Here is a 22408-nt window from a genome sequence, read left to right on the forward strand (position 1 = left end):
GATTAAATAAAGCATTGACACTTTCAGTATGACTCATGAAGTAGCAGGTCTTGCTTGATTACTAGTGCACTCCTCAGTTAGAGTTGGAGCATAATTAATTAAGACACAATAAAAGATGCAGACCAAGTGATACCATGTGATTGCAGAATATAGGCTATCTCCTGGCTGCTAGTGTGATCCGGGATAAACATGTCTGCAGCAAGTGCGGCTGAACTACAGACATTACAACACATTAGGAAGGAGAAACATTACATGAACACATTATCTATACCAGTAAAAAAGGAGGTTCCACTGTGTCAATATGAGGAGCTAGGCACCAAATCAAGCAGAATCTCCAAGTTAATGACCTCTGGATTATTAGCTAACTCACATGCAAATTGCCATAGGGCAAATAAAATTTGAGAAATAAGTGTGTAGCTCAAAGACCAGTGCAGCAGAAGTGATTTCCAGTTGTGGGACACCTGAACAATGCTGGAATCAATTTTTTTTTAAACTGAGTCATATAACCAAGGAATGTATAAACTAAACAAATTGGAGCCACAAAGGATTACATTTGGGAATATGTGGTAAATCAAAGAATAGAGATCAGGCAAGAGCGAAAAGTATTAATCTGGGAAATGACAAACAGACTGAGACAAGTGTAGGACAAGTAGGGAGATTAATGTTTCATCATTAGTTTTGTTTACTTATATGGCCCGATGAAAAGCATCAACTTATCTCCTCGTAGAAATGCTTAAAATCGTGCAATATTGTTATATTATCCAGCTCAACTATTATCATGTGACTCTCTCTCTTCTCACTTGATAAAGAAATGTATTAGGGAATTTTGAACAGTAACAGACTAATGATTTCATTACAGGACAGAGGTTCTGGGATCCTTGTTTAGTTCACTTCTATTTCACAGAGACACATTATAAAAATTTGTAACCTTAAAATTTGCACAAGCAAATTCACATCCTCTCAACCTAGAGTCAGAGAGATGTACAGCATGGAACCAGACATTTAGATCCAACTTGCCCATGCTGATCAGGTATCCTAAACTAATCTATTCCCATTTGCTAGCACTTGGCTCATGTCTCTTCCTATTCATATACCCATCTAGATGCCTTTTAAATACTGTAATTGTACCAGCCTCCACCATGTTCTCTGGCAGCTCATTCCACACACACACCACCCTCTGCGTGAAAACGTTGCCTTTTAGATAACTTTTACATTTTTCCCCTCTCATCCTAAACCTATGCCCTCTAGTTCTGGACTCCCCACTCCAGGTAAAAGACCTTGTCTATTTACCCTATCCATGCCCGTCATGATTTTATAAACCTCTATAAGGTCACCACTCAGCCGCTGATGCTCCAGGGAAAACAACCCCAGCCTATTCAACCTCTCCCTGTAGCTCAAAACATCCTTGTAAATCTTTTCTGAACCATTTCAAGTTTCACAACATCCTTCCTATAGGAGGCAGACCAGAATTACGCCAAAACTGGCCTAACCAAAGTCATGTGCAGCCACAACATGACCTCCCAATTCCTATACTCGATGCTCTGACCAATAAAGGAAAGCATACTTGTTAAAGCTTTATCACAAACCTGGTGATATCAACAAGCAGGGCTAAGAGTCTACTGTGGGGAAAAAAAAGGAGCAGGAAGAAAATACCAATTATATTCTATATTAACTCTAATTTATTTTAGTGTTTTATAAAAAGAGTAATCATACTTTCCTAAATGTATTTTTTGTATTAAAGTTATATAATAACGTGCATAAGATCTCACGACACCTTTTATACACCATTATGCACTGTTACTTTATAAATATTCTGAATAATTTTGAAGCAGTGTCTACTTTGTAATTTGTCTGCATTAGGACTTGTGATCTCCAGTGTGTGTGCAAATAGGTTGAATATTACAAACAACCTTTCCACTATGTCCTTTGTTTTAAAAGAAACTCATTTCCCAGCTCCATAAATAGACAGAGAACCATAACCTAACAAGTAGCTTCCAGCAACAAGCAGGCCCTGATAGAGGTTTGACTTAATGAGGATCTTGCGCAATCTAGAACTAGAGGTCATAATTCAAAAAATAAGTGGGTGCTCATTGTAGACAGAGATGAGGAAACATTTTTTTCTCTGAGAAGACTGAGTGCCTTTGGAACTCCCTTCCTAATAAGATAGTGGGTGTGGGATGTTTGAGTACTTTTAATGCAGCCGTAAATAGATTCTTGGTTACCAAGGGGATGAAAAATCATCAGTGATATGCTGAATGTAGAGTTGAGGTTAAAATCAGATCAGCCGTGATCTTACTAAGTGGAAGAGTAGGTTCAAAGGCTGAGTGGTCTAATCTTGTGATTAAGCAAAGTAGAGACGATGAGTTCAAAGTATCGACCATCTCACAATCCTAAACAAATTGGCAAGAAAAATATCATAAATATCCTTATATATTATCAAGGAGTCAAAAGAATAGAAACTAACAATGAGAAGGTTGATCCTAGGAGTAACTGGCATCACCATAGTTCAACTGGATCAAAGGGCTGTGCTCTCATTAGTGAGAGATGACTGGTGGTGGTTTAACCTTAGAACATAGAGAAGTACAGCACAGAACAGGCCCTTTGGCCCACGATGTTGTGCCGAGGTTTAATCCGAATGTAAAATATAGTAACTTTACCTATGCACCCCTCAACTCACTGCTATCCATGTGCATGTCCAGCAGTCGCTTAAATGTCCCCAATGACTCTGCTTCCAGCACCACAGCTGGCAACGCATTCTATGCATTCACAACTCTCTGCGTAAAGAACCTAACCTATCTCTGACGTCTTCTTTATATCTTCCTCCTAATACCTTCAAACTATAACTTCTTGTACCAATCAATCCTGCCCTGGGGAAAAGACTCTGGCTATTGACTCTATCTATTCCTCTCATCATTTTGTACACCTCGGTCAGGTCTCCTCTCTTCCTCCTTCTCTCCAGAGAGAAAAGTCCGAGCTTATTCAACCTTTCTTCATAAGGCAAGCTCTCCAGACCAGGCAGCATCCTGGTAAACCTCCTCTGCATCTTCTCCAAAGCCTTTGTATCTTTCCTATAGTCGGGCAACCAGAACTGGACACAGCATTCCAAGCGTGATCTCACCAGGGACTTGTAGAGCTGCAGCAAAACCTTTGGCTCTTAAACTCAATCCCCCTGTTAATGAAAGGCAAAACACCATATGCTTTCTTAACAACCCTATTCACTCGGGTGGCAACTTTGAGGGATCTATGCACTTACACATTCAGATCCCTCTGTTCCTCCACACTGCCAAGAATCCTGCCTTTAATTCTATATTCAGCATTCAAGTTAGACCTTCCAAAATGCATCACTTTGCATCCATCCAGGTTGAACTCCATCTACCATTTCTCAGTCCAGCTGTGCATCCTGTCTATGTCACGCTGCAGCGCAGTAGCCTTCTATACTATCAACGACACCTCCAAGTTTTGTGTCATCTGCAAATTTACTAACCCACTCCTCACCCTCCTCATCCAAGTCATTTATAAAAACTACAAAGAGCAGAGGCTCAAGAACAGAACACTACGGGACCCCACTCAACACTCCTCCAGGCAGAATACTTTCCATCCACAACCACTCTTTGCCTTCTGTCAGCCAGCCAATTCTGAATCCAGATCTCCCTGTATCCCATATTCCCTGACTTTAGGAATGAGCCTACTGTGGGGAGCCCTATCAAATGCCTTACTGAAGTCCATATATACCACATCCATTGCTCAACCGTCATCGACCTGTCTTGACACCTCCTCAAAGAATTCAATAGGATTTGTGAGCATGACCTGCTCCTCACAAAGCCATGCTGACTGCCTTTAATCACACTATGCTTTGCCAAATAGTCATAAATCCTATCCCCCAGAATTCTTTCCAAAACTTTGCTGACCACAGACATAAGACTGACTGGACTGTAATTGCCAGGAATTCCCTATTAACCTTCTTGAAAAGAGGAACATTCGCCTCCTTCCAATCCTCCAGTAAGACTCCCATGGAGAGTGAGGAGGCAAAAATCCTCACCAACGGCTTAGCAACCTCCTGTCTTGCTTCCTGGTGCAGTCTAGAATAAATGTGGTCTGGCCCTGGGGAATTAACATTCTTAATATTTTCCAAAACTTCCAGCACACCAACTTTATCAAATTTGATCTGGTCAAGACTGTATCCCACCTCCTTCAAGTTTTCAATTATAACAAGTTCCCTTTCCTTGGTGAAAACTGAAGCGAAAAACTCATTTAGGGCTTCCCCTATCTGCTCAGACTCCACGCACAAGTTCCCTCCATTATCCCTGATCGACCCTACCTTCTCCCTGATCATTCACTTATTCCTCACGTACGAGTAAAATGCCTTTGGGTTCTCCCTAATCCTCCTTGCCAAGCCTTTTTTGTGCCCCCTCCTGGTTCTCCTCAGTCCAATTCTGAGCTCCTTTCTAGCTAGCCTGTAATCCTCTAAAGCCGTGCTAGATTCTTGCTTCCTCCACCTTATGTAAGCTGCCTTCTTCCTTTTGACGAGAAGTTCCTCTGTTCTCCTCATCCAAGGTTCCTTAATCTTACCGCTTCTTACCTGTCTCAGAGGAACAAACTTGTGCATCACTCGCAACAACTGCTCCTTAAATAGTCTGCACATGTCTGCTGTGCCCTTCCTGTGGAACAATTGCTTCCAATCTGTACTTCCCAACTCCTATCTGATAGCATCATAATTTCCTTTTCACCAATTAAATATCTTCCCTTGGTAACTGCTCCTTTCACTCTCCAAGGCTATGCTAAATGTAAGACAGTTGTGATCACTTTCACCAAAGTGCTCTCCCCCCGCGAGATCTGACACCTGTCCTGGCTCGCCGCCAAGCACCAAATCCAAAATGGCCTCTCCCCTCATCGGCCTGTCTACATACTGAGTAAGGAAACCTTCCTGGACACACCTGACAAAAATAGCTCCATCCAAACCATCTGCACTTAGGAGGTTCCAGTCGATATTGGGAAAGTTGAAATCATCCATAACAACAACCCTGCTACTTTTGCACTTTTCCAGAATCTGCCTGACTATGAGATCTTCAATCTCTCTACTGCTATTAGGTGGTCTGTAGAAAACCCCCAATATGGTGGCTATTCCCTTGCTGTTCCTAACTTCCATCCATTCTGACTCAGTAGACAAACCTCCCTCAACAACCTTCACTTCTGTAGCTGTGATGCACTCTCTGATTCGCAATGCTACACACCCTCCTCTTTTTCCACCCTCCCAGTTCTTTTAAAACATTCTAAACCCTGGAACACCAAGCAACCATTCCTGACCCTGTGAAACCCACGTCTCCATTATGGCCACAACATCATGGCCCCAAGTACTGATCCATGCTCTAAGTTCGTCACTCTTATTTCAGACACTCTTTGCATTAAAGCAGACACACTTAAACCGATCCCTTTGTTTCATTGCGTGAGGAACCTTCCCAATAGATTTACTACATTCTGTCACTGCCCTGTCTGCAACTGACCCCCTCTCAGACATGTGGCTCTGATTCCTACCCCCCTGTCAAACTAATTAAACCCTTCCGAATCACACGAGCAAATCTCCCATCCAGGACATTTATGCCCCTCTGGTTCAGGTGCAAACCGTCCTTCATGTACAGGTCCCACCTTCCCCAGAAGGTATCCCAATGGTCTAGGTATCTGAAGCACTCCCTCCTGCACCAGCCTCGCAGCCACGTGTTAAGCGGCATACACTGACTGTTCCTCCTCTCACTGTAATGTGGCACCAGTAGCCAACTTGCCCTGCTCTTCAGCTTCCAACCTAACTCTCTGGAGTCACTTTTCAGATCCTCAATCTTGGCTATATCATTGGTGCCAATATGTATCATGATTTCTGGCTGCTCACCCTCCCCATTCAGAATCTTGTAAACCCAATCGGTGACATCCCGGACCCTGGCACCAGGGAGGCAAAATACTTTCCAGGAGTCCCACCCCTGAACACAATCTCCTGTCAATCTGTCTAACTATTGAGTCCCCTACCACTAGCGCTTTTCTATTTTCCCCCCTTCCCTTCTCAGCCACAGTGCCAGAGACATGACAACTATGGCTGTCCCCACCAGCAGTATCCAAAACAATATACTTATTGCTGAGGGGAACAGCCACAGGAGATCCCTGCTCTGACCGTCGGTTCCCTTTCCTCCCTCTGACAGTAACCCAGCTGTCCTTATCCTGTGTCTGGGGAGTGACCACCTCTCTGTACATCCTCTTAATTTCTCCCTCAGCCTCCCAGATGATCTGTAGTTCATCTAGCTCCAGCTCCAGTTCCCTAACTCTGTTTTCGAGGAGCTGGAGTTGGGTACACTTCCTGCAGATGCAGTCGACAGAGACATGTGAAGTGTCTCTCACCTGCCACATTCTGCAGGAGGAAAATGCAACTGCCCTAACATCCAAATCCCACTACTCTGAAAGCCCGCACAGAACTAAACAAAGGAAGAGAAAAAAGAAAAAAAAAGAGAAACCTGAAAACTTACCTAGTTTACAGACTCTTAGTAAGGTTAGAGGTGGTGGGTGGGAGGGAGGTCCTATGGTGTAGGGTCTCGGGTTTAGATCTGACGCACTTAAAACCTTCTCAGAAGTCCTTTGTTCCTCCCTCACACCTCTCGACAAATGGTGGCCCCAATACCTGAAGTAACTGTTTTAAATGCTTTTACTCACCTTCCCAGCAGTCCTTTGCTCCTCTCTCACACCAGCCCTCAAGTGAGGGAATAAGTTGAGGATGTTAGTAACCTCATGTCGTGTGAGAATTGAACTCAAGCTGTTCTGATTTGCAGTACCCAACGCAAGACTACTTGCATGCCAAGCAGCAAACGGAGCATGCAGTAACAAACTGCACAACCAGCAGCTCAGTCCAAAGCTCTGTTGTTGGGCCACATCCAGTGACAAACGGTGGAGGGAAATTAAAGAACTCACTGGAGGAGGTGGCTTCACAAATATCAGAGTTCTAAAGAAGGGTCACTGAACTCAAAATATTAACTCTGCTTTCTTTCCACATGTGCTGCCAGATCTAGAATTTCTACAATTTCTGAACTTGTTTCAGATTTCTAGCATCTGCAGCTGTTTGTTTTATCCACAAACATCTCCATCTTCAACAATGGATAGCCCAGCACATCAGCACAAGTCAAGACTGAAGCATTTGCAAGAATCTCAGCTAGAAGTGATGAACAGATGACCCATTTCAACATCCTCCAGTGGGTTCAGCCACACAGATAATTGTCTTCAACCAATTCTATTCACTTCACACAATATCAAGAATTAAATGAAAGCACAGAATTCAACTGACAACACTACAGCAATAGCATTGAAGTTTTGTGCTCCAGAACTAACTGCACACCTATCCAAGCCATTCCATTACACTCACAACATGGAGATCTGCTCAGCAATATGCAAACTTGCCAGGCATATCCTGTCCACAAAAACCAGGATCAACCCAAACCAATGAGTCTCAGTCTACTCCCCATCATCTACAAAGTGATGGAAAGTTGGTCGATAGTGCTGTGAAATGGTGTTTATTCAACTGGAACTTGCATACTAATGCCCAAAATGGATTCCACCAGGCCCACTCAGCATCTGATCTCACTACATTCTTGGTTCAAACCTGGACAAAACAGGTGAACTCAAGAGGACAAGTAAAACTAACTGACCATGATATTTGGTGGCATTTGACCAGTGTGATGTCAAGGAACCCTAGAAAAACAGGAGTTGATGGGAATCAGAAGGATTGGAGTCATACCAAACACAAATGAAGATGGCTTTGCTTGTTGCAGGTCAATCATCTTAGCTATCAGTACAGGAGTTCCTCAGGGTGGTGTGTAGGCCCATATATTTTAGCTGCTTTAATGACTTTCTTTCCTGGTAGGGTCAAATGTAAAGATGATTGTTGACTATCGCATTTCACCATTTATAACTCCTCAGATTCTGAAGCAGTCCATGTCCAAATGCAACAAGACTTGACAACATTCGGTATGAGCTGATAAATGGCAAGTAACATTTATGCCACACAAACATCAAGCAATGATTTTCAACAAAAGAGAATCAATCTATAACACTCAATGGCATGAATTCCCCTCTATCAACTTCTTGGCATTGCCACTGATCAGAAACTGAACTGGATTGGTCACATAAATACAGCAGCTACAAGAAAAGGTCAGAGGCTGATATTCTAGCAGGAAGTAACTGATCTCCTGATTCTTCAAAATCTAGAAGCACATGTTAGGTTGTGATGGATTATTCATCACTTACTTGTGTCGTTATGACTCCAATGACACAAAAAAATTCACACTATCTGAGACAAAGGACTGCAATTCACTAGCATGCCTCCCAGTATCTTAAACATTCATTCCTTTCACTGCCCAGGGACATTGGCAGTGCATCACATCTAGAAGGTGTTGCAGAACTCAGCAAGCCTCTTGCCAGCACTTTCCAAACTTGCAGACTCTATAACATAGGACAAGGGGAACAGCGACAGGAAACACCACTCTCTGTTCATTTCACTTCAAGCCACACTGCATCCTGACTTGCAAATGTAACATCTTCCTTCACTGTTACAGAATCAAAATCCTGAAACCCTTTCTCTGCAGCCTGTGTGTGCTGACATTAGATGGACTGCAGTGGTTCAAGAAGCTGGCTCAGCACCACTGTCATAAGTGTAGCTAAGGATGAAAAACAAATGCTGACTAGACTGCCAGCATGTGGATCAGACCCTTGCTGACAGCACAGGATTCAATTCCTGATTGAGACAAAATAATCTTGGGGCCTGTGTCCTCACTCGAATGTCTGTTACTCCGAAACAAACCTCTTGAATAAATCATTAGATTTACAGTTGAGCAAAATGACTATGACCCAATTAATAAATGTCTTCAGTAACTTTGTCAGATCAATGTCAGCATTCTAGATTAATTAAATTATTCAATCTCAAGATTCCAAATGCAACAATGTCCAAATACTTACCCGTCCCCTTTCTGTAAGGGTAGTTAACATGACAATTAAAGATGAACTTTGCTCCCAAACTGTTTGCCAAAAGTGTTGACAGGTATGTGGAAGTGGACCTTGGGATGCAATGTACTTATTTTGGATAGTGGTACCACAGATTTCCATCTGTAAAATGGAGCAAAATTCAAACATTTCAGTGATGCAGGTTACGTTAGTACAAATCAACCCCAGTGGCGGCTTCGGGGAGAAACCTCCAGTGTAGACACCTCCACTTTGGGATGAAGCCCCCAGTGTAGACACCCCCGCCTCGGGGTGAAGCCCTCTAGAGTGGACCCCCTGCCTCGGGTGAAGCCGCCCAGAGTGGAAGCCCCACCTCGGGGTGAAACTCCTAGTGTAGACCCCCTGCCTCGGGGTGAAGTGCCCAATGTAGACTCCTCCACCTTGGGGTGAAGCCCCCAGTGTAGACTCCCCCCGCCTCGGGGTGAGGCCCCCAGTGTGGACCCTCCGGCTTGGGGTGAAGCCCCCAGCGTGGATCCATCTGCTTTGGTTTGCTCTCTTTGCCTGTTTTAGGACTGTAATGCTACACATATAACTTAATACATTTATTTTTCTAATTTATATCTATCTATGCACCTTTGTACATAATATGGCGCCAGAAATGGTGACTTTGTATACTCTTCACTGTATTCATGTATCCCTGTAGTGTGAAAATAAAGTCTATATCTAATATTTTCTAATCAAATATACATATACACCTTGACACATTTGAAATTTCCAAAACGTTTTAATTTCAAAAACAATTCAATTTTAAAAAATGCCTTTCCAGAGATCAACCTTTTGAATCAAGTGATGAAGGTGTAATACAGTCAAGAGTTATACAGCATGGAATCAGATCCTGTGGACCAGATGGTCCGCATCATATTCCCAAACTAGTACCACCTGCCTATGTTTGGTCCATATCTCTCCAAACCTTTCCTATTCAAGTACCTATCCAAATGCCTTTTAAATATTGTAACTATACCTGCATCCACCACTTCCTCTGGCGGTTTTTTCCACACATGAATCACTCTGTCTTAAGAAAAAGTTGCACCTCAAGTCCTTTTTAAATCTTTCTCCTCTCACTTTATAAATATGCCTCCTAGTTTTGAACTCCCCCACCCTAGAGAAAAGACTCGTCATTCACCTTATCTACACCTCTCAAGGTTTTATAACTCAAACCATCCATTCCTGGTAAATCTTTTCTGAATGCCCTCCGGTTTAATCATATCTTTAATCATAACGGTGACCAGAACTGCAAATATTACTCCAGATGATGTAGTACTGGTATACCATACTAATCATAATAAGAAATTAATGACAAAATCTAATCATTTCCACTAGGTTTTGAAATATCTAAAATATTCTCTTCTGGTTATCCTTACAGATGTACTAGTAAAACTTTTTTAGTGCATAATTTGGGGAAGGATTTTGAATATTGCGATGAAAGGTCTGTGATTTAATATAATTTATTTTAAAGTCTGAATTTGAGTTACTGGCATCTGGGTTTTGGTCAGTGAATCAGAACCCCACTGTTGTCAGAATTAAAGTACAGACCTCTCACATTAGAGTTAATCTTTCTCTGCACCTTCACTACAGCTGTAATACTATATTTTGTATTCTGTTTTATTACTTACATCAGGTATGATTTGTTTAGACAGCATGCAATACAATACTGAATGCAATATTATATCATGGTACGTGACAATAATAAATCAGAGTTTAATAATCAACTTATACATATTTCTGAAGCCATGGTGTTTATTTTTGTATAGAACACATCTTTTTATTTTTCTGTAGTTTTAATTGTAAACTGAATTGGGCACATGATTGTTTTCAAACTAAGGATCGTGGAAGGAATTGTTGCACATTTTAAAAGAAAGTTACTGAAAGGTGGAGCCTATTTGTAAATAGGCCGACACCAGTGAAGTGTACTGAGTTCGGCCTGCAATAAATTACTTATTGGTTTCTGAAGGTGTGATCAGTTCTGAATGATGAAGGCCATCAGCCCGACAATTATCTGATTGACTCCTGGATAGCTGGAAAGCTTGTGGAGATGTAGGATACTGGCAGAAACCTTCAGATTGCTGCAATGGGCAGATGGGGTGTCTTTTGCTCCAGTAAAATATCTATAGCCTGAAGAAAGCCAGTTTATTTTCCCTCACCTGTTGTTGCAAGCAGTTTCCTTTAATAATTAAAGGCCTTTAATAACTAATAATTTAAAAAAAACCTTGGAGTTAGTGTATCAATTGCTTGTGCCTCTTGCATAGAAGAGCAAAGTACCTGAAGAGACTAAAGTCTTGGCAATACCTGTTGACTGGGGTCACTGAGCTGTTTCACTAGTAATATTCCCCTTCACCTAAAATATCAATGGTTTTTGCCTGTCTGTATGTGCTTGCAGGTGGTTTTCAGGACAGGGATTAGAATTTTAACTCGTAGAGTTATTCGTTAATAATCATAGATGCTTACCTGTAGAATCAATTTATTTTTGATAAATAGTACTTCTGTTTAGCCTGGGACTATCCGACAGATAAATTGCAGATTCTGCATACTTACATAATGATTGTGGGAATAACAGGGCTCGATTTTCAGCATCATTCCAGTGAAGCATGGCATTTAACAAAAAAATGAGATAGCTCTTAAAGGCTCATGTTTATATTGGGAGAATTTTTATGAGCAAACAAAAGTGAACTGCTGTGCATTTGCCTCTCAGTTTAGAAGATGAGAGACCCTGTTTTTAAAAATTAAGGAAGACACAATTCGCTTGAAGAAAATGTTTTTTTTGGTTGGGCAGTTTTACAGAAATCTTGGCTGAAGTTGGATGTGTAAACAACTGCTCCTGATTAGAGGAGATGGAACTGATAAGAAATAGGTTACCTCAGTGTCAGCGTTGCAGCTTGAAACGTCCAGACCAGAAGCATTTGGTAAAACCCTAAAAGGGGTTATATGAAGCTGAGAAAGTCTCAACTCATTGGATGAAGGCTTTAGGAGGCTCTCAGATTCTCCAGTCTGTGTATTGAAGCCACAGTTAAACTAAGCTCTATAGCTATGAAAGAGACGAGAATTTCCACTGGTGAGAGTAGTGTAAAAGGAGTGCTATTGGGATTAATGGAATTTTTTTAAAGCACTGGTTTCAAAATCTTTAGTTTTGTGTCACATATAAATACAGGTAGCTTAACCTATTCTATGGTATTTTCATTTCTTTTGCCGAAAAAAAGTTTGGTTAATGAATAAAACCTTTTTGCAACAATGTGTCTTTGTGTTTTAGTGAAAGACCAACTTACCTAAACCGATAAACAAAATAAAATCTATCAAGCCAGATTTCAGTCTGGCATCTGGCTTGTCCAATAATAACATCAGCTGGGTTCATTACAGCATAAATATATGAGCTATGTGCTTAAATTCTGTTTGTTGATATCTTAATTAAATTATAGGTGTATAAAATAGTGGCATCATCCTCCATAATTCAGGTATCATGTATTATAAGTCTCCTACAAAAGCACTAATTTAATTGGAAGAATCTGTTCTGAAGAAGGGTTACAAAACCTGAATGTTAACTCTGTTTTTTCTCCACGGATGTTGTTAGGTGTGCTGAGTTACTCCAACAATTTCTGTTTGCGTTTTGGATTTCAGGCATTCAGAGTTCTTTGATTTTTTTTTTATTTGTGTCATTTATTATAATAATAACAATAATAATAAATTATTCTTGTCTATTCATATGCATATTTATCTGACCTGTATTTATGTGGGATTTTTCAAGAATCAACCTTACTGACTCAGGTGGATGGTTTGTCAAGAGCACTATTTCTCGGCTATCATTGCTCTCAAGGGGTTATAAATTCATGCAGCATAGAGTTTTCCTGACTCATATATCTCAACAAATTAAACAATACATTTACAACAGCAGCAGCAGTAACAGCCAAAGATGGCAGTTTTAGCCTGATCTATATTCAACAGGATCACAACTGACAACAATAATCCACAACATTAACAAGAGGTAAGTTTGCTCGTAAGCAGTCAAACTATTTGCTGTCATTCGATGATTCAAAGATAATCCAAAATAATTGACTTGGCAAATTGAAATGAATCTCCATTTGCAGAAGCCTTGATTATAAAGTACAGTTAAAATCCATTCACAGAGACAAAAGCCAAACCACAACTGCATTTTCTTTCACCATATCAGAACTTTAATACTTACATTGACGTAACTGCCATTAATATAATCTTCTGATCCATCTAATACAACTCTAGTAACATCATCTGTACAAAAGTGAAGAAAAATGAAATTTAAGATTTCCAAAAGTTATTCTTAAACATTGTTCTTTGCTATTTCATTATAAGCATGAAAAGCAGGTTCAGGGTTGATTGCTTTATTTGTTCGTGAACTAAAAACAATTACTTAATGAACAAATGCATATCAATATAAATTAGCCAAGAAACAATTGCATAACACTCACATGGCAACACATCTTTGTATCTGTTTTTGTCCATATTTTGTGGCATCTTTGCATGTGTGACAGCCAATCCAGGTTTTTTTCTGTAAAGTTGCTTGAAAATGAAGATTAAAAAATATTAGTTCCAACTGGAGAGTTTTCACATTTATTTGTGTTATCGTTCCAATATAAAACTTGCCGATATCGTTGTTACATTTCCCTTCTCTGTCACTTCAGACATTTTAACCTCTCAGTACAGGAAGTAGTGGCATTCCCTCGTCTCACTTTCTTTCAAGAGGAAGAAAAGGATAAGAAGAGGCAATACAAGGAAGCCTTGCTTACAGTTTCCTCAAACTTCTTTCTTCTAATTATAAGTCTTAATCTTGACATTTCTGTCAGCACCAATCACCCTGTATGATCTGTTTTGTCCATGTTGTTCTTACAAACATTGAACTCTTTTTCCCTTACCATGTTGCTGATTGCCCGAAACTTTGAGGTAGGCAAAAGTGAGGATTGCAGATCCTGGAAACCAGAGTTTAGATTAGAGTGGTGCTGGAAAAGCACAGCAGGTCAGGCAGCATCTGAGAAGCAGGAAAATCGATGTTTCGGGCAAAAGCCTTTCATCATGACCATCCAGCACCACTCTGTTTAAATACCTCAAAGTATAGTTTAGACCAAAGTGTGGTAAACCTTCCACACAGTATTAAGCTCCTGTTCCAAAATAAATTAACCCAATAAAATTGATAACTGATAAATAAGAGGAAAGAGCTCTTGCACAACTGTAGTAGTACACCAAAGGTGTGGTAGAACATGTCCAAACAGATATTGAGTGAACACTGAGTCACGGATGAATAGTGTCAGTTTCAGAATTCAATAAGAAACTTGATTATTGTATGTTTTATGGGATAAAGCCTATTTTGAGAAATAAAACATTTTGGGGTGTGCATCATTTTAAACTGGGTTTCTTTGAAAGCAAATTCTTTGATCAGAAATAACAAGTAAATTGAAGACAAGCTTATAATTTGATCTATTATTTGATGAAGTAGTAATTACACACAAGAGTGAAACTATTTATTAGATTAGATTACTTACAGTGTGGAAACAGGCCCTTCGGCCCAACAAGTCCACACCGACCCTCCGAAGAGCTACCCAACCATACCTATTCCACTACATTTACGCCTTCACCTAACACTACGGGCAATTTAGTAAGGCCAATTCATCTATGAAGGGAAAACAAAACTCATTGGATAAGGAGAAGTTAAGTTATTAAGGAGGGCCAAGTCAGCTATATGCTACTTGCATGAGGTTGCATTTTAACTTTTATTTAACCAGAGAATGTGGTATTGTGCACGTTATATGCACTGACATCATACTAGCATTCCAAGGAAGCAAATGGTCAGACACTCTTGCGTTTGATTTGACCATATTCATCAGGCAGATAGAAGTCAGAATCCAGGATGTTGCTTATTGGTGGCCATCAGATGATAAGCATATGACATTGGAGTTGCTGATAGCGTTTTGTATCTATGTTCCATAATCACTAACAATCTTCACTTGACGCTAAAATGAGCAAGCCCATTACAAAAACTAAACATGTCTAAGATGAGCACGAGTGTTCAGATTAATAACAGATTCATGAAGAATATTAAGGTACAAAGCCTGCATTCTCTGTGCACTCACTCAAAGGAGCAAGAGTGGTAAAGAAAAGAAAATGCTGATCAACTTCCACTTTCGCTGTCTTAGCTTTCGCATCTCTTCGTAGGACAAAGTCACAAACTCAGTTTGATAACTCCGTCAGCATACACACATTACCATTCCAATGATGTCAGTGCTGGCTTGGCTTCAGGTGGGCATCATTATCTGCTGACTGTCCATACTTACGCTGGTGGTCCAGATCTCTGAAGGTTGGCTGACTCTTTACAAGGGTACGCTACGACAGGAAGGGGGTTGGACAGGAAGTTTAGCTGGTCAGAAAGAGGGATTGGAGAAAACAGACTCGTGATTCCTGCATGCATTGGGAACAACCTGCATTTATATCTCTCTCTCAGCCTCTAGATCTTACAGCAAAGGAACTTGCACACAGATTTTGAATGGAATTAAATTTATACCCCATGATGAAAGATTGCCTTTGTATTAAAGGCATAAAACCATAATGACCCAACTTCAATGCACTGTGAAGGTCACTAGTCCAATTAGCTTAGAAGACTTTCATACCTTACAATTCTTCAGCTATATTAAAAAAAAACTCATTTATGAATCACTCCTCCTAGCAACATGACTTGGTGAAATTCAAATTCAGCAGCCAATCCATTATAAATATCTACAGAGAATAATAGTGAAGTTTTATAATCCTAGAGGATACTATCCCATTAGCGAGATGACTCATGGTGGGTTTATCCTGAGGATCACCACACCTCAGTTGAGAAGACAGAACCCTCATGGGGACCTTCGTTAGTACAGGAATTGAACACGCAGTTGGAGATGCTCTGCATTTCAAATCAGCTGTCCAGCTAATTACGTTAATCAATACCCAACCAATGCAGGAAATAAGAACACAAGACCAAGGAGGAGTTGGTAATTCAGCACCTTGAGCCTGCTCTGCCATTCAATACAATCATACCTGGTCTCAATTCAGTCTCAACTCCACTTTCTTGTCTGCTCTCCAGAACCCTTCAACCTATTACAATTTAGAAATCTATAAACATTAAATAAGGTGGGTGTACTGACACAAGTGGTTAAAGGGAGAAGGCATCACCACCTTGTAAAGGAATGTTAGGATGTGTATTAAATGCTGGCCTAGCTGTCAAATGCCAACATACCATGAATGAAAAAAATCCAACTACATGAATTATTTTGCAGTCAAACAGGTGAATAAACTTACATCAAATTGATTAAGTATAGCTCCGCTTTCAAGTCCTTTTCGAAGCTGAATCATGGATTCTTCTAATGAATCACCATATTCAGGATATGAGGAATGAATGGAATTGTTTGGAAAACACCGGAAGTCTATTTCCTCTTCCACCTTGTCCTCTTTATGACTGCTTGTAACTTGAAAATTAGAAATTTTTCAAACAAAGGTTTATTATTAACAATTTTTTTATCAAGCTGGCTATGTAACTTATAATTCATAATATGATAACTTTATCTTATCTTGTAAGTTAAGCAAGGCAGAGGTGCTCTAAGCATCAAGGTAGGCGCAAAGTGAACGTGCGTTAAAACAGTGAGTGAGCAACCTGGAGATGCTTTCTGGTCCAGTCTCAGTACTGGGTACCTGTCGCTGTGCACAAAGTGTCTTTACAACTGCATTGAAATGAAATGTGCTGGTGCATTCCACAATGCAGCATTAAAGTGCACAAGTGCACTGTGCAGTGAGGCTGATACTTTGCGGATACCAACGTCTGAACATAAGTGAGTGTGATGGTTCTGTGTGGAGCATATATTAAGATGCTGTTGCCAGTGTCCATGATGGAGGTCCAGAAGAACAAGTGGCAAGCTGCAATTATCAGGCGCCCATTTAAACTTCCATGTTGGGGAATTCTTAGTATGTACTTTCTATCCACTGGGTGAGAGAATGTGAACCTGTGCATTGATGGGGTGAGAATAGATAGCAATCAGGGTAATAATGAGCAATAATTCCAATTAACGAGGTTCTTGCTGCTCACGAGCAAGATGCCTAGGATTTAGTTGCAGATGCAACATTTTCGTCTTGATATAGATGTGGGCTTCCCTGGACATATCACCTATTTTCCCAAATTTCTCACAATAGCCCACGTCATTCAGAGGCTGGAAAGATTTTGTTCAAGGTGATTAATAACAGTGAGCTGAAGACAAACATTATCATACCACAAGTACTTAGCATCTGGAATGCACTCAACAAGCTTTGTGAAGGCAACTATGTCTTTCAAATTCGAACTGGATAACTATCTGATTAGATGATATTTGAAGGAGTTGTGGGAAATTCCAGGGTCCGCAAGTTATTTCATTAAATTATTATATATTTTTAAACCCGTTCAGCAGACTTACAGAGGAAAAAAAAACAGGGAAATTTGACTTGCTCTTACAGACAGCTGACCGAGACATAACAAACTGAATCACATCTTTCTGTGCTGTAAGCATTCTTTAATGCTCTGATTCTAAGTATTGTGGGTCAATATCAGCCACAGCTGAACACCTTCTCGGATCAGCCCCTCTCTCCCAATCCTAACTTGCTAATCAGCTCAATATGGAAGTCAATCAATTTCTTATTCTCTCAATTGTGAGTTTTATTAGCCACGTTCAAACAAATCACAAACTAGAAACTGGCTCAGGACTGTTGATTATGGCGTAGTTCACTAGTTGACTTAGGGCACATTTCAACTGAGAGGTGGTGAATGTGCAGACAGTGTCTGAATTCATCCCAAGTAGTCAGTAAGGAACAGTTTCTCTATTGGGGGTTTATTACAGATGATTAGGATGCAATCTCAACATATTTTTACAATAATCCCACACAGCTTTCTGAGAATATAGAAAGTCCTATCAGAAACAATGACTGATGTGGAACTCAACTGCTTTTGAAATGTGGCTGGCTATTTGAAAAAAACCGCAAATGTAAAGATGTACAGCACGGAATCAGATCCTTTGGAACAACTCGTCCATGCTAAACACATATCGTAAATTAATCCAGTCCCAATTGCCAGCACTTGGCCCACATCCCTCTCAACCCATCCTATTTAGATACCCATCCAGATACCTTTTAAATGCTGTAACTGTACCAGCCTCCACCAGTTCCTCTGGCAGTTCATTCCATACACGCACCTCTGCATGAAAAAATTGTCCCTTAGGTCTCTTTTAAATCTTCCCCCTCTTACCTTAAACCCATGCCCTCTAGGTCTGACCCCTCCACCAGAGGGAAATGTCCTTGTCTATTTACCCAATCCATTCTCCTCATGATTTTATAAACCTCTATAAGATCACCCCTCAGCCTCTGACATTCCAGAGAAAGCAACCACAGCCTATTCAGCCTCCCCCTCTGGCTCAAATCCTTCAACCTTGGCAACATCCTTGTGAATCTTTTCTGAACCCTTTCAGGTTTCACAACATTGTTCCGATTGGAGAGAGACTAGAATTGCACACAATATTCCACAAGTGTCCAATCAATGTTCTGCACAACTGCAACATGACCTTCCAACTCCTATATTCAATGCTCTGACCAATGAAGGAGCAAACGTCAAACGCCATCTTCATTAACCTATCTACCTGTTACTCTACTTTCAAAGAACTATTAACCTGCACTCCAAGGTCTTAGTTCTGCAACACTACCCAAGACCTTACCACTAAGTCCCACCTTGACTTGCCTTTCCAAAATGAGGCATCTCACAATTACCTAAATTAAACTTCATCTGCCACTCCTTGGCCCATTGGCCCATCTGATCAAGATTACATTGTACTCTGAGGTAACTTTCTTCACTGTACACTACACTTCCAATTTTGATTAAAGAGATGACATGCTACAAGCCGAGTAAAGAAAGTTAACACGTAAATTACATGTAGGACATCTAAGGCAAAAATCACCAGTGTCATGTGTCAGTGATCATAGAAATATCAGGTGAATATATAGCTCATCAAAGTGTGTGTTTGGGGAGGGGGCATACTGATTCTGGAGACATGGGGACTAGTCCTGGAAGAAGATGGGACCAGTGCAAACAGGGCAATAAAACGTTGGAGAAGTGGGACATTCAGCCTGATGTTTCTCTGCAATTCAATGAGATAGTGACTAATCTGATAATCCTTAACTTCACTTCCCTGTATTTCCCTGTAATGCTTGATTCCCTATTGATTAAAAGTCTGTCCATCTTAGAATAGACTTCTTGAATATACCTAATGATCCAGACTTGACTGCGCTCAAACGTATTCCACAGATTCACTAACGTCAGAATAAATGCCTTCTCATCTCAGTCTTTAATATGCAATTACTTATTCTGAGATTATGCCCTCTGGTCCCTAGACTCTCCCACAAGGAGAAACAACCTTTCTGCATCTATGATGTCAAGTCAATTAAGAATGTTATATGTTTCAATAAGGTTGTTTCTTATTTTCTGTAATCAGAGTACAGGCCCAAACTACACAATCTTTCCTGATAAGACAGTCTCTCCAAACCTGGTAACGGCCGAAGAAACTTCCTCTGCACTGCTTCCAGTGTCAGTATAGTTTCTCTCAAATAAGGGGTTAAACTTATCCACAGTATATTCCAGTGGTGGTCTGATTACTGTCTTGTATAGTTTAGAAAAGCTTTCCTTCCACTTATATTCTATTCCCACTGAAGGAGCGGCGCTCTGGGAGGTTGTGATTTCAAATAAACCTGTTGGACTTTAAGCTGGTGTCATGTGACTTCTGACTTTGAAGTCAAGACCATTGAATTTGCCTTCTCTATACCCTGCTGATCTTGGATGATAGGTTTCTTTGATTCATAGAAGAGTATTCTCAATTCCTTCTGTACTGTTGCTTTCTTTATTTCGTCTGTTCAGGGCTGGGAACAATGTCCTTGTTGTGGAGGGAGTTATGCAGCTTGCTAGTGCTGTTGGGGAGTATTTAAATGAGGATAGTAGGGGGTGGGAACCTGAGCAGGGAGACTTCGAAGGGGAAACAGGGCTAGAAACAAAAGACAGGCCATTAAGCAAAATTGGACGATAGAAATAAACAAGGGCAAAAAACAAACGGGGTCCTAGTGCATAAGAAAAATAAGAATGACCAACAAATCTAAAGACATTGTATCATAACAAACTCAGCATTTGCAGTAAGGTAAATGAATTAATAGTGCAAGATGATATACATGGTTACAACTGATATACATGTCATAGTATGATTGTAATTGCAATTACAGAGACATAGCTGCACGGTGACAAAGGATGGGAACTGAATGTCTAGGGGTATTCAATATTTAGGAATGACAAACAAACAGGATAAGGGATAGTACTGAGAGCAAAGGTTTAAATCAACACAATAGTGAGGAAAGATATTGGCTTGGAAAATCGTGATGTTGAACGGGAAGAGATGAGCAACACCGAGCAGAACATATCAGTGGGGTTGTCTATTGCCCCCAAACAGCAGTAAAGATGTAAAGGAAGGAATTAAAAAGGAGAATAGAGATGCACATAATAACTTCTGAGTACAAGAGTAATCATGGGGGACTTTAATCTTCATATGAATTAGACAAACGGAACAGCAGCAATGCTGAGGATTAGGGTTTCAGACCAACTTCTAAAGATCAACACAATATGGTAACAGCAAGAGGGCAGGCTACCCTTGACTAAGTATTGTGAAATGAGAAACGATTAATTATTATGTGGGGTCCTTTGGGAAAGAGTGACCATAAAATGATAGAAGTGCTCATTAAGATAGAGTGTGAAGCAACTGAATCCAAACCTAGGGTCCTGAATCTACATAAAAAGAACTATGATGGTATGAGGTGCAAATTAGCAATGATGGATTGGGGAACCTTACTAAAAAAGTGCAGTCAACAGATTGAGGTTGATATTTAAATAACATGAAAGCATGAATTGCAGCAATTAAGAAATAGTTCAACCAAAGCTACAGAAGAAATGAGATGCCGACGTACAAAATTGCCAGAAAAAGTAGCAAGTCTGATGACAGGTAGCAATTTAGAATTCATTAAAAGGAGGACAAAAAAGTTTAAGATGGGGAAGTGAGAGTATGAGAGCAAAAACTGTGAACATAAAAAAACTTACTGTGAAAAGCTTCAATAAATATTTAACAAGAAAAATATTTGAAGTATAGATCCTTTACAGTCTTAAGTAGGATAAATTATAAATGAACAAAAAATGACAGAAGAATTGAACACATTTTGGTTCTGTCTTCACAAAAGACGACATAAATAACTTCTCAGAAATGCTAGAGAACCATTGGGTTAGTGAGGTGGAGTAACTGAAGAAAACCAGTATTAGGAAAAATAAAGTGCTAGAGAAATTAATGAGGTTAAAGGCTGAAAAATCCTCAGGACCTGATAACCTGCACTCCAGATTAGTAAAGGAAGTGTGCTTGTTAATATTGCATCATTGGTCATCTTCTAAAATTCTACAGACTCTGGAGGAGTTGCTATAGATTGGAGGATGGTGAATGTAACCTCACTATTTAAAAAAAATGGTGAGAAAAATCAGAAGTTATAAATCAGTTACCTTAACAGAGGTGGGGGAATGTGATAATTTTTTTATATAAAACACATGATAACTGAACACCTGGAAAGTATTAACAGGATTAGTTAAAGTCAGCATGAATTTATGAAAGTAAAATCATGCACAACTAATTTTCTGAAGTGCTTACAGGATGTAATTAGAATAGATAAGGGAGAACCAGTGAATATATTTATTTGAATTTCAAAGTGAATTTTGATAAGATCCCACATAAGAGGTTCGCAGGCAAAAGTAAAGCACATTTGACTGGGAGAAATAAATGGCATGGATTTAAAATTAGATGAGAGAGAATAAGAAATACAAAGTAGGAATAAATAGGTCTTTTCCAGATAACAGGACATGACTAGTGGAGTACTGCAGGCCCCAGTTGTCCACTGATATCTAAAATAACTTGGATGAGAGAACCAAATGTTATATTCCAAATTTTTTGATTGCACAAAACTAATTGGGTTGCAAAAAGGATGCAAGAAGGTCTAGATAATTTGAGTGAACATACAACCTGCAGCACAGCAACAGGCCATTCAGCCCACCATGTCTGTATCAACCATGATGCCATTCCTAACTAATCCAATCTGTGTGCACATGGTCTATATCCCTCTGTTCCCTGCCTATTCATGGGTCTGTCAAAATGTCTCTTAGACATTGCTATCATATCTACTTCTACCACCTCCCCTTGCAGCATGTTCCATGTACCTACCACCGTCCGTGAAAACAAAACTTGCCTTTGCATCTCCTTTAAACAATCCCCCTCTCACTTTAAACCTATACCACCTGCTATCTGATATTTTC

General features: G+C 40.1%; 1 protein-coding gene across 4 annotated transcripts in view; it reads right to left on the bottom strand.

The window, feature by feature from the left end:
* LOC132815728 (tyrosine-protein phosphatase non-receptor type 3-like) overlaps positions 1 to 22408 on the bottom strand; it is a 215342-nt gene that overhangs the window by 51919 nt on the left and 141015 nt on the right. For all 4 annotated transcript variants that reach the window (XM_060824825.1, XM_060824826.1, XM_060824827.1 and 1 more), the window contains 4 exons: positions 16315 to 16481; positions 13458 to 13548; positions 13199 to 13260; positions 8983 to 9129 (listed from right to left, as the gene is read on the bottom strand). In XM_060824825.1, the coding sequence (XP_060680808.1) occupies positions 8983 to 9129; positions 13199 to 13260; positions 13458 to 13548; positions 16315 to 16481 (467 nt within the window). The remainder of the gene's footprint in view (positions 1 to 8982; positions 9130 to 13198; positions 13261 to 13457; positions 13549 to 16314; positions 16482 to 22408) is intronic.

This window comes from Hemiscyllium ocellatum, chromosome 5 (assembly GCF_020745735.1).
Source record: "Hemiscyllium ocellatum isolate sHemOce1 chromosome 5, sHemOce1.pat.X.cur, whole genome shotgun sequence".
In the NCBI taxonomy this organism is placed as follows: domain Eukaryota; kingdom Metazoa; phylum Chordata; class Chondrichthyes; order Orectolobiformes; family Hemiscylliidae; genus Hemiscyllium; species Hemiscyllium ocellatum.